At 43.3% G+C, this 9,966-nt stretch overlaps 1 protein-coding gene across 1 annotated transcript; it reads left to right on the top strand.

Annotated features, from left to right (window-relative positions):
* Positions 1-968: 968 nt before the first annotated feature.
* On the top strand, positions 969-9,678 carry abhd17ab (abhydrolase domain containing 17A, depalmitoylase b). Its single transcript, XM_063466832.1, has 5 exons — positions 969-1,726; positions 2,332-2,702; positions 3,903-4,097; positions 4,983-5,162; positions 6,758-9,678. Exons 2-5 carry the CDS (start codon positions 2,338-2,340, stop codon positions 6,981-6,983), a joined length of 966 nt encoding a protein of 321 aa, XP_063322902.1. The 5' UTR covers positions 969-1,726; positions 2,332-2,337; the 3' UTR covers positions 6,984-9,678.
* The last annotated feature ends 288 nt before the right edge of the window (positions 9,679-9,966 follow it).

Here is a 9,966-nt window from a genome sequence, read left to right as displayed (position 1 = left end):
AATCCTGTCCATCCTGCTCACTCGCAGAGAAGATCTCAGCATCTTCAGCTCAGCCCCCAATTTTTGTCAGTACCCCTGTCTCCAAACCACACGACAGCAAGTCTCACTGCCATCTTGTAAATCTTCCCTTTGACTCTTGCTGCTATCCTCCCCTGACACTCGTCAGTTCCACTGCAAAGGTGGATCTCTCAAAATCTGTGCAAAAATAACTGAGGTAAAGGTGTGGGTATGCAGGGCTGTTTTAACAAGGCCATGGATGGTTATGTAGGATGGCCTACATAACAGGTTGTAAAGCTGACACTTGCATTTCTCTTGAATAGATTGTAAAGGTGGCTCCTGAGCCAGCTAAGCTCTGTGTGTGTGTGTGTGTTAATATAAACTGTTGGGGAGAGTTACAGCTTAACAGTGTTGCCCTGTGGGAGACCCACAAAACAAGCTTAAATCAAAACAAGCTTAAATCGTTTACTTTAATTATTGGTTATGGTCAGACTTCCTGTTAAAAGGAATTTTTTCTTTCCCACTGTTGGGAAGTACCTGGTCATTTGATTGTTGGTTTTTCTTTGTATTTTTTTCTTACATCTTTACAATATAAAGCGTCTTGAGGTGACTGTTGTTGCGATTTGACTTTATATAAATAAAACTGAACTGAGAAATTAAAGGGGGATATAAGCTGTTAATTGAATTGAGATCACACATAGATCCATTAGGGCACAATGTGCTCTTTATTAAATAAAATTAGTTGTAAGTAGCACATATCATCTTTGATGAATCAGCCGGGTCTCCAAGTAACTGCGATGACACTTGGATTATGAGAAATACCGTGAATTGAGCTTCTTTATCTTTAAAGATAAAAAATTAACAATCAAGTTCAAACGTGTCACCTTTTACAGCGCCGTCATCCGCGCTGATAACACCTTTCCCATAATTGTCCAATGGAAACTTCCTGCGTCACATCCGGTCAACTGTCACTTCCGGATGCGGTGAAACAGCAGAGAAGTAGGAAAACACCGCATCTGTGTGGATTAATAACGACAGGCAGAGCCGTGTATAAACCGGGAGGACACGCCAGCAGCGTCCAGAATGGGCTCGCGGACAGAAGCGTTCACACCGGGATCTGCATTTTAACGGCGCTTTACGTCACAGCGCGAGCCCGCTTTTACCGAGCAGCCGTGTTTGTGTCTTCTTGCTAGCTTAAGCCAGCATAGCGTTAGCTGGGACGCGCAGAAAAACAGCGTCTCTCCGGGAAGCGAGGGGAAGACTTGTCCCTACTGTTGGTCTTCATCGGTCACTTCTTCGGACAGGGGGCACAGAGGGACATCTCTGTGTTCGTGTATAAAGTTAGTTTCGGTCACTTTGAGGGCAGGACTTTTATTGGAAGCGAGTCTCCCAAACTGAGAAGTCGGGATCTTAAACTAAAAGCAGCTGCTGGTGTTTTTATTTTTTAGCTCTCCAGGACGCGTTTGGGGAGAAAAGCGCGTCGTTCGTCTGTCCCAGCGCATAAAATGAGTGGAATGTGGCGTTCAGGGACTACAAAGGAAAGCCAGCAGACACTTTGTAAATAACACTTCCCTGTCAGCCGGAAGGCTCCAGCTCTTTTTCCTTGTTCAGCTGACAGGGCTGCAGGCAGTGTCCCGAGTTTGAATTTGGGTCAGGTGGAAGGAAGATTTCCTTGTTTGTTTTGTTTCAGCACAGCTCGTTTCTCTTTGACCAGGCTTCAACTCAACAGGTAGGTCTGCTGTTTCACGAGGGGGGGGGGGGGGTCATGTTGGTCCCCGTGTACGTGCATTTATTCTCACTCATGACTTGTAATAAAAACAACGAGCATTAGTCACTGTGGTTTGCCTGAGCCTCTATAAACATCAGTTTGAAGTATGAAGAAAATACGATGGGTCTGTGGCTCAAGTCTGTTAAATCATTTAACACATTTAATATATGGTCCATCACAGCTGCAAAAGCCCAGGTTGGCATTCAGATTTCTTAAAATAAAAAAACAAAACAAAAAAAAAAACAGATAAACGTATTCTCTGAATAATTATTGAGCCACATTTAAGGAGATTAAGGTGCTCAAGGTGGCAGACTTTTACAGATTATTATTATTATTGCTGGGTAACTTTTTTATGATTGACAGTGCATTAATTGAGTTCCTCTAATTTAATATGTTTGAAATGCTTTCTTCCAAAACTGGTGTAGACAAATCTTCATCTCCATTGTAGGCACCCACAGACTAAGGGCCTTGTGCATTAAATTGTAATAAGTGTTTCATTGTGTTAACATTTGCATGATGTGAATTCATTTGCACAGTGATCCTCTTGTCTGTGTTCTTCTTCTCAGTGAAGGATGAATGGCCTCTCTCTCAGTGAGCTCTGCTGCCTGTTCTGTTGCCCGCCTTGCCCGAGCCGCATTGCAGCCAAGCTAGCTTTCCTGCCCCCTGAACCCACGTACACCTTTCTGCCAGACCCAGAGGCGGGCCCCGCTGCGCCAGGGGCGACGGGGACATCCAGCCTGCGGGCGCGGAGCGGCGCTTCGGTTGCTGGAAGCGGGGGGACCGGGGCCGTAGAGGGGGGATGGAAGCTTCACCTGACAGAGCGAGCAGAGTTTCAGTACTCTCAGAGAGAGCTGGACACGACGGAGGTGTTTCTCGCTCGATCCAGCCGAGGGAACCGAGTCGGCTGCATGTACATTCGCTGCGCTCCTAATTCCAGGTAAATGGAATTAGCTGTCAGCTGTGACTGACAGGTATGTCACACTCACTCTGAAGCATTTAAACCGTCTTCTTCCTCAACAGTCTTCTTCACGCCCAGGTTTGCTTTCTTTTCTTTTCTTGTTGACTCAGCTGACGTTAAGATTTTCTCTTCCTGGTTTTTTCTGTAGATCATGGCACACCCGTCAGACTTTATTCTGTTGTCTTTATTCTGTTGTCTTTATTTTCTCTGCTTGTTTGTAGAGCCTTAAAGTTTAATTTACTGTTGTTCGTGATACTGATCATAGTAAAAAGATTTGTACACTCCCTGACAAGATAACAGTTTCCAGTCAGAGACAAAACATTTGCAGCTATGTGGCGTGATTGACTTTATTGGCCGTTGTTGGTAAATGGCTTTATGAGAGGTAATAACCTTCTTCATCCTAGAAGGTTTGACAGTATTTTATGAGATGTAAAAGAATTTAACTCTAACTGCTACTGATTAATTTACCAAATGAATTAAAAAGAAACGGACAGGCTTGTGTTACAGTCCATTTATCTTGCATTAATGTGACTCTAGTATTACAAAGAATGATCCCAGGCCTGACGTGGTATGGCAGAGTCATTGTTTTGCTGCTTTCTAAGTGGAAAGGCCAAGAGCGAAGCCACGGGCTGCAAGAGCTCATAAACAAAACCACAGAGGGAGAATTTCAAAACAGTCGGTGTAGAAAAAGTATCAGGTTACTCCAGAGAGCACAACACGCATTCATGAATAACAGCCAAGGGCTAGATACCCAGCGTTCACAGTGGATACCCTGCTTCTCAGGTTATACTAAATGTCTGGAAGCAAGAGTCCTTCGTGGTAAATAATCCTTCAACCTGCAGCAGTTTAATAGAATCAAGTTTTTTTGATTTAAACAGCAGGTTTCTTGTGATTTGATTAATTTCTGTGCACAGTTGTTTTTCTGCCTTAATAAAAGTTCTGTGTTTAGCTATGCTATTGTTGGCAACGCTAAACAAGAATATTTCTCATGTAATCACAATGTAGTTCTCTATATATCATATATTTCTGAAAAAAGCACAGCAGAGGCTGGATCTTTGGCTCCAGTGCTGATAGTGATTTTTATTTATTTATTTTAAAGGAAATAGGAAAACCGACAAGCGTGCACCTGTCTGTGTCTGTTAGCTCGTTACTAACCCTTCGTCTGAATCATCCCTGCAGGTTTACGGTGCTTTTCTCCCACGGCAATGCAGTTGACCTCGGCCAGATGAGCAGTTTCTACATCGGCCTCGGCACTCGCATCAACTGCAACATCTTCTCTTATGATTACTCGGGCTATGGCGTCAGCACCGGCAAGCCCTCCGAGAAGAATCTGTATGCAGACATAGATGCTGCCTGGCACGCCCTGCGTACACGGTATGTGATGATGCAGTTGGCCCAAACGTGTCCTTTGAGGTGTAATTTTATTATCCCAGGTGAACTTGTTCTGTCAAGATGGGGCATGAGTTTACAATGGATACAGCTGAGATCAAACGATGTTTAAAATGTGCGCAGGCAAAAAATGCCTTTGCTGTGAGAAGTGCTAAAGAAGAGAAAAAGCAGAAAACGAACGTTCGAATAAAGAGGCGTGATAAAGGGGGGGGAATGGAGGTGGTGGTGAGGACGGAGCAGAGTGAGGACAGATGCTGTGTGAATAAAGAAGAGCGAGATGGATGGATGAGGGAAGGCTAAGGGGTGATGTATCTCAAGGGCGTTGTAGGGTGATGAAGTGTCTCATTAACAGAAGCGGTGCTGTGCTAATGCAGCTGTAGCCCGGGGGTTACAAAACAGAGCGCTAACTAAAGGTCGGCTCATGTAAAAGTCACCGTTGTGTGTCATTCTTTACTCAGTTTTTAATTTCAGCATCTTGAAAAAAATATGCATGTGCTTTCTGAAATATAAAGGTTTCTGTGAAAGTCCTGTTACAGAAGAATCCCACCGTTAGTAAACTTTTGTGTTGTGTGTGGGCTCGTGGGAAGTAAAAGATTCACTCATTAACGGAGCTGCGAGTAGTCATGAAGTGAAATAAAAATTTGAATTTTAGAAACTGGTTAGTCATTTTTGGTGACTATAAAAAAATGTACCTGACATTTGACCTTTGACCCTTGAGGAACAAAATTCTTTCTGAAAAATAACCAAAGCATTAATGAAAGTACTGTCAGTAATCATTAGTACACCAAAGGTAATATTTGTGGATTTGGCTGCTGTCTTTCGTCTGTATTATACGTATTTTTATTATACTTTCTGTTTATTTCTAACCAGGTATGGCATAAGTCCGGAGAACATCATCCTGTACGGGCAGAGCATCGGTACAGTTCCCACTGTAGACCTGGCGTCACGGTACGAGTGTGCCGCCGTGGTTCTTCACTCGCCTCTAACATCTGGTATGAGAGTGGCGTTTCCTGACACAAAGAAAACCTACTGCTTCGACGCTTTCCCCAAGTAAGAAAGAGTCTTCTTACTGTTCACACGTTTTGTATGCATGAAGCTCTTCATTTCTTTCCCACATAACATTTTGTGTTTACGAACAAAATGTTAATTTGATATGAACTGGTTTTGTGTTTCCCTGCTTTGTCCAATTAAAATGATGTTTGATAAACTGCGGCATATCAAACACATCATTGTAATTGGCTGTGAAAGCCGTATATGTGATGCATGCTCAGTCATCCAGGTAAGGAAATCCCAGACAGTTGAGCCATTATGCAGCTGTGAGTCAGCTGAGACTGTATAAGTCATGTGGATGAGCTGGAAACATGATCAGCTTTCTATACTGCCCTCTATCTGTTCGTGCTTCATCTTCTTTCTTTCTGTCTCTGAGTAGGGTGTTTAAACGTCATGCACAAAAACAAAATGCACAATCTGCGTGCCCTGACTCTTTGACTGCCTGTTGATATTTTCACATTATTATTAATCTGTCAGCAGAAGAGCATGATTCCCACTGTTTGTCCAGGGAAAACAGACATGCTGAAAGGAAAGCCTTTCTTCTTCTGAAGTGCTGTTTGAATTATTTATTTGTTTTTAGTTTTTTCAGTGTAGTGAGTCTCATTTGTTGGAAAATCCTGTTGACACATAGTTTTTTTGGACTGCAAAATCACGAAGGCAAGGTTGAGTGCATTTACAAACCACTCACACTTATACTGGGTGTACTGGTATCGACTGCTGATTTGTAGGTTATGATTCATGGTTGCTCTTCCTCACTATGGAAATGCATTGCTATTATGACCACTCAAAGCACTTTGCAAGACACATCTAACCGTGCATGCTGACAGTGCTGCGGAGCTCACACTCACACAGGTGACTACGTTAGGATCCCCAACGTGTTCATTCTGTGGGACGACATGTGAACTCTACACGGTAAGGCCACCAATGGGGTTTGGACTACAAACCGTCTTTGACTAAGGTGTCTGTGCTAACTGTTGTTCCACCATGCCACTGTTTATTTTCAGACTTTACATAATTACGTCTGGAGGACTCGTCACACACACTGCCCTGTGTGTGTGTGTGTGTGCTCGTTTTGTTAGTCCAGTTGGACTAACTGTGGTTGTTCAAGTCTCTCTGTAAACTTGCAGTTTTAATCCCAGTACGTGCCAGTAGGATTGTTGAAGCTCTTTGTTCAGTTTAACCCCACGTCCTGCCACACATGGGTGTGCAGTTGTAGTGTGGGTGTTCACTCGAATGTGTTGTTACAGTTCTTTTATTTTTAATCCTCGGCCCCAGAATGAGTCTCTTGGCCACACAATAAGGACTCGGAGTCAGTAGCAGCCCATGCCAGCTTTAGCGCAGGAGCTAATCTCCGATGGTAAAGTGGGCGAGGAACAGAGGTGGTAGGAAAACCAGCCGCCCCCCTCACTCGGGAACAAGACCCGAGTGAGGGGACTTCTGGAGAACTCAACCTTGACCTGGAGTGGGCACTCCACCCTTTTCCAGCTGAGGGCCACGGGGTCAGACTTGATAACCTGATCTCCGGTCAGAACGGTCCACACTGTTTCAACGGGTTCTCTGTTTCTAATTCCTGTTTTCCTCTCTTTCCATTTCAGCATTGAGAAAGTGTCCAAAATCACTTCCCCAGTGCTCATCATCCACGGCACGGAGGACGAGGTGATCGACTTTTCCCACGGCCTGGCCTTGTTCGAGCGCTGCCCGAAGGCTGTGGAGCCTCTCTGGGTTGAGGGAGCGGGACACAACGACATTGAACTCTACAGCCAGTATCTGGAGCGCCTGCGCCGCTTCATAGGACAGGAGCTGGCGGTACAGCATGGCTGACCATCAACACTACGCTCGTCATAATGACCTTATTTCCCGGTCCGCTCAAAGCACCTCACCTGTTTTTGTCTGAGATGGAAACCATCTGACCCGTCTTAACCGTCCTGTGTGACGTGTGCACATACTTCAGGACGCAGTTCACCTTTAATGGACCGTGGATCATTTAGACGCAGGGGAAAAGAGGCGTCTCTTCATAATCACAGTGGAGACTGTTGGGGTTTGTGTTTGTTTGTGTGTCTTTTAGCAGAAACTTTAATAGTGCAGATGCCTGTACTGTGCAATAACATGAAAAAGAGGGAAAGGTTTTCACTGATAGATGAAAAGTAGAACAACAAAGTGATCACATGACCTGGAAAGCTCCTGTCACCACCTCAGCGTACACTTCGAGTGTAGCTTCATTTCTGCTAGCAGCTTTTTATTAGAGGACTTTTGTTGAAGCAGGTATTATGTTACATTGAATTATTGCACCTGTACAGTTAAATGGAAGCCAATTTAAACACAATATATCATGTTTTAAAGGTATTCGTTTACCTGCATTTTGTTGGCGCAGACTGCATCATCTTTAAAATCGTTTCTAACTTTCATCATGAAGGTTTGAAACCGCTCACAGCTTTTAATCTTGGGAAAAATTATGCTGGCATAAATATGAGTTTATATTTTGTGTCTTTAATCTTGTTTTTGCGTATTGAACTTTTCGCTCAGGTAACTTTTTCGAGTGTTCGCGATTGTTTACCGCGCGGACAGCTGAAGCGCCTCAGAAGATTTCATCCAGCCTAAAATCTTTCCTTCCAACGAAGCGTTCAGCCGAACTTTGATCCTACATCTGAGCTGCAGTTCACACCTCCAGTTTGCTGAGCCGTCGATGCCCCCTCGCGCTTCTCTCTAACACATCTGTGTCCCACTGCTGCTGTGGGATTGGCTGTATGAAAGAAAGACGTTGAAGAGGCTCAGATGGAAAATTCCTCCAGTTCTTTCATTTAATGGAATGCGTTCGAGTCCATTAGCCCCGTCCGTTTCTTTTAGCCTTGTTTATGTCTCGCACTGCTGGGTCACAGCTGTCGGCCTGTTCCTGCTCCTCACGGTGCGCAGAGACAAGGAGAGCAACACTAAAGTTCAACACATTACTCACCTGCACCCCGTCATCAGGGATTTGTTTTTTTTTTCAGTGAAGGCAGGGAGAGTAACCACATTCAGGTCCACATTCTGATAGTTCCCCAGTTTCGCAGGAACATCTGTGTGATCAGAGCACATGTTCTTCTTTGAACATATCAGCAGATTTATCAGAGTTAAGCAGGAACACTAACACCAGGCACTAAACAGATTAGTGTTTCATCTAAATAATTTAGACTTTATAACAGCTGCTTGTATTATTATCCTGTCTATGTATACAAACCTGCATAATGATTAAAGGGGACTTGTTATGCTTATATCCATTATTAAACAGCACCAAGTTTCAGACGATCTGGCGAGTCGAGATCAGACTGTCTCTGGTTCTGTGTGATCTCACTTAGAGCCGTTGTTTATTATGCTTTTCTCAGAAAACGGATCAGGTCCTGAGCTCCTGCTGTTCACGAGACCCATTATAAGACAAATAAGGATTATTTTAGGCTGGGAATCATGCAAAGCTACTCTAGTAGAGCCCAAGAATAGAAATATGGAGCTGGAAAGGAGCATAATAGGTCCCCTTTAAGTATCATTTTTGTTTTGTGAGGTGCGTTTTCTGTCTTCTGGGATTATTTTTTAGGAAACATTGGCACATTATTTGATTGATCTCGATTCTTCAGCTTGTTGTTGGAGAAATCTGACTAACCCGTAACAGGAGACTGACCTGCCTCGTACCTGAACTGGTACAAACAGATGTTGGAGCCTGTTGGAGTCGTTGTAGGTGGCTCTGAGGGTAAATGCATATCTGTTGTTGGGGGGGGGGGGGTTTCCATGTGTTTCTTTTCTTTATGGTGATCCAGCAATCCACCAAAGTTTTAAAACTGTAACCAAAATTGTAATATTTAAGATCAATTGTAAAGGAATCGAGTGTTTTTGCTTACGTGCGTTGTTGTATTTGAAGCTTAGGCACGATTGGATTAGATGAACACTCAGATTCCAGCTGTTCTCAACATTTTTGAGGAGAATTTTTAGGCTCGGTGGACAAACCAAAGCTTTTGTTGTTAGTGCTTTACCCAGTTTACCTGCTGCTTATGTTTTATATCTTATGTAAAGAACGTCAAACTGAGCTTATCTTCTTATTCTCTTCACATTTGGATACAGATTCATTGTAAAATTCTCTGTTTGCTAAATAATCGTGTTTTATCATATCACGTTTGCTTTGAAATATGCAAGAACCGAATATGAACTTGATAAATTAACCAAGTTGGGATTATTTGTTTTTCTCTAAGCTGTTTATGATTTCTCGTTTGTGCGGGGAGGAAACCACATGTGTTTGAATAGTGTGTGATGAAAGAAGATGAAAGGCCGGCTTCATGCCGACACATGAAAAGCTTTTATTCAGACGTGTGGGTTTCTGCTGAGGATTGTTTCAGTTCTGGGTTTTATTTTCATCATCAAACATTCTTATCAATTGTTTATTATACTGACAGTTTTTTAGTTTTTAAAGATTTTCTTTCTTTTTCATGAATTAAAGAGAATAAGTTAATAAATCATAACCAGAAGTTGATATTAAATGTGACTTTTTTTTATTATTTTATTTGGTGTCTTTGCTTAAATCTGCCAGAGACGAGTATTTCCAGCAGTCCCTGATTTTGCACTCATGGCAGACCTGGCAGTGGCTGAATAAAGACCTGTCTGCTGTGAAAGGCCTCGTGGGGCTGGCTCGGGCGAAGACAAAATGAGTGTTTAATTGCCTGGTGTTGTCTTCTTTGGCTGATGTGTTGGACGGCTTGTTAGCATCTGAGCCAACAGAGGCTCAAATCGTGTTTTAATTAAAGCAGTACAAGGACTCGGGTCTGTCCCAGCCTCCCCTCGCTGC

Source organism: Pelmatolapia mariae, linkage group LG23 (assembly GCF_036321145.2).
Source record: "Pelmatolapia mariae isolate MD_Pm_ZW linkage group LG23, Pm_UMD_F_2, whole genome shotgun sequence".
Lineage (NCBI taxonomy): Eukaryota > Metazoa > Chordata > Actinopteri > Cichliformes > Cichlidae > Pelmatolapia > Pelmatolapia mariae.
This window is presented reverse-complemented; position numbering and strand designations above follow the sequence as displayed.

What these genes read in the sequence shown, in the direction of transcription:
- abhd17ab (XM_063466832.1), top strand. Translation starts at nt 2,338, where the DNA reads ATGAATGGCCTCTCTCTCAGTGAGCTCTGCTGCCTGTTCTGTTGCCCG. An exon ending in TGGCACGCCCTGCGTACACG is followed by an intron (nt 4,098 to 4,982) that starts GTATGTGATGAT and finishes ATTTCTAACCAG; the next exon opens with GTATGGCATAAGTCCGGAGA. An exon ending in TGCTTCGACGCTTTCCCCAA is followed by an intron (nt 5,163 to 6,757) that starts GTAAGAAAGAGT and finishes TTTCCATTTCAG; the next exon opens with CATTGAGAAAGTGTCCAAAA.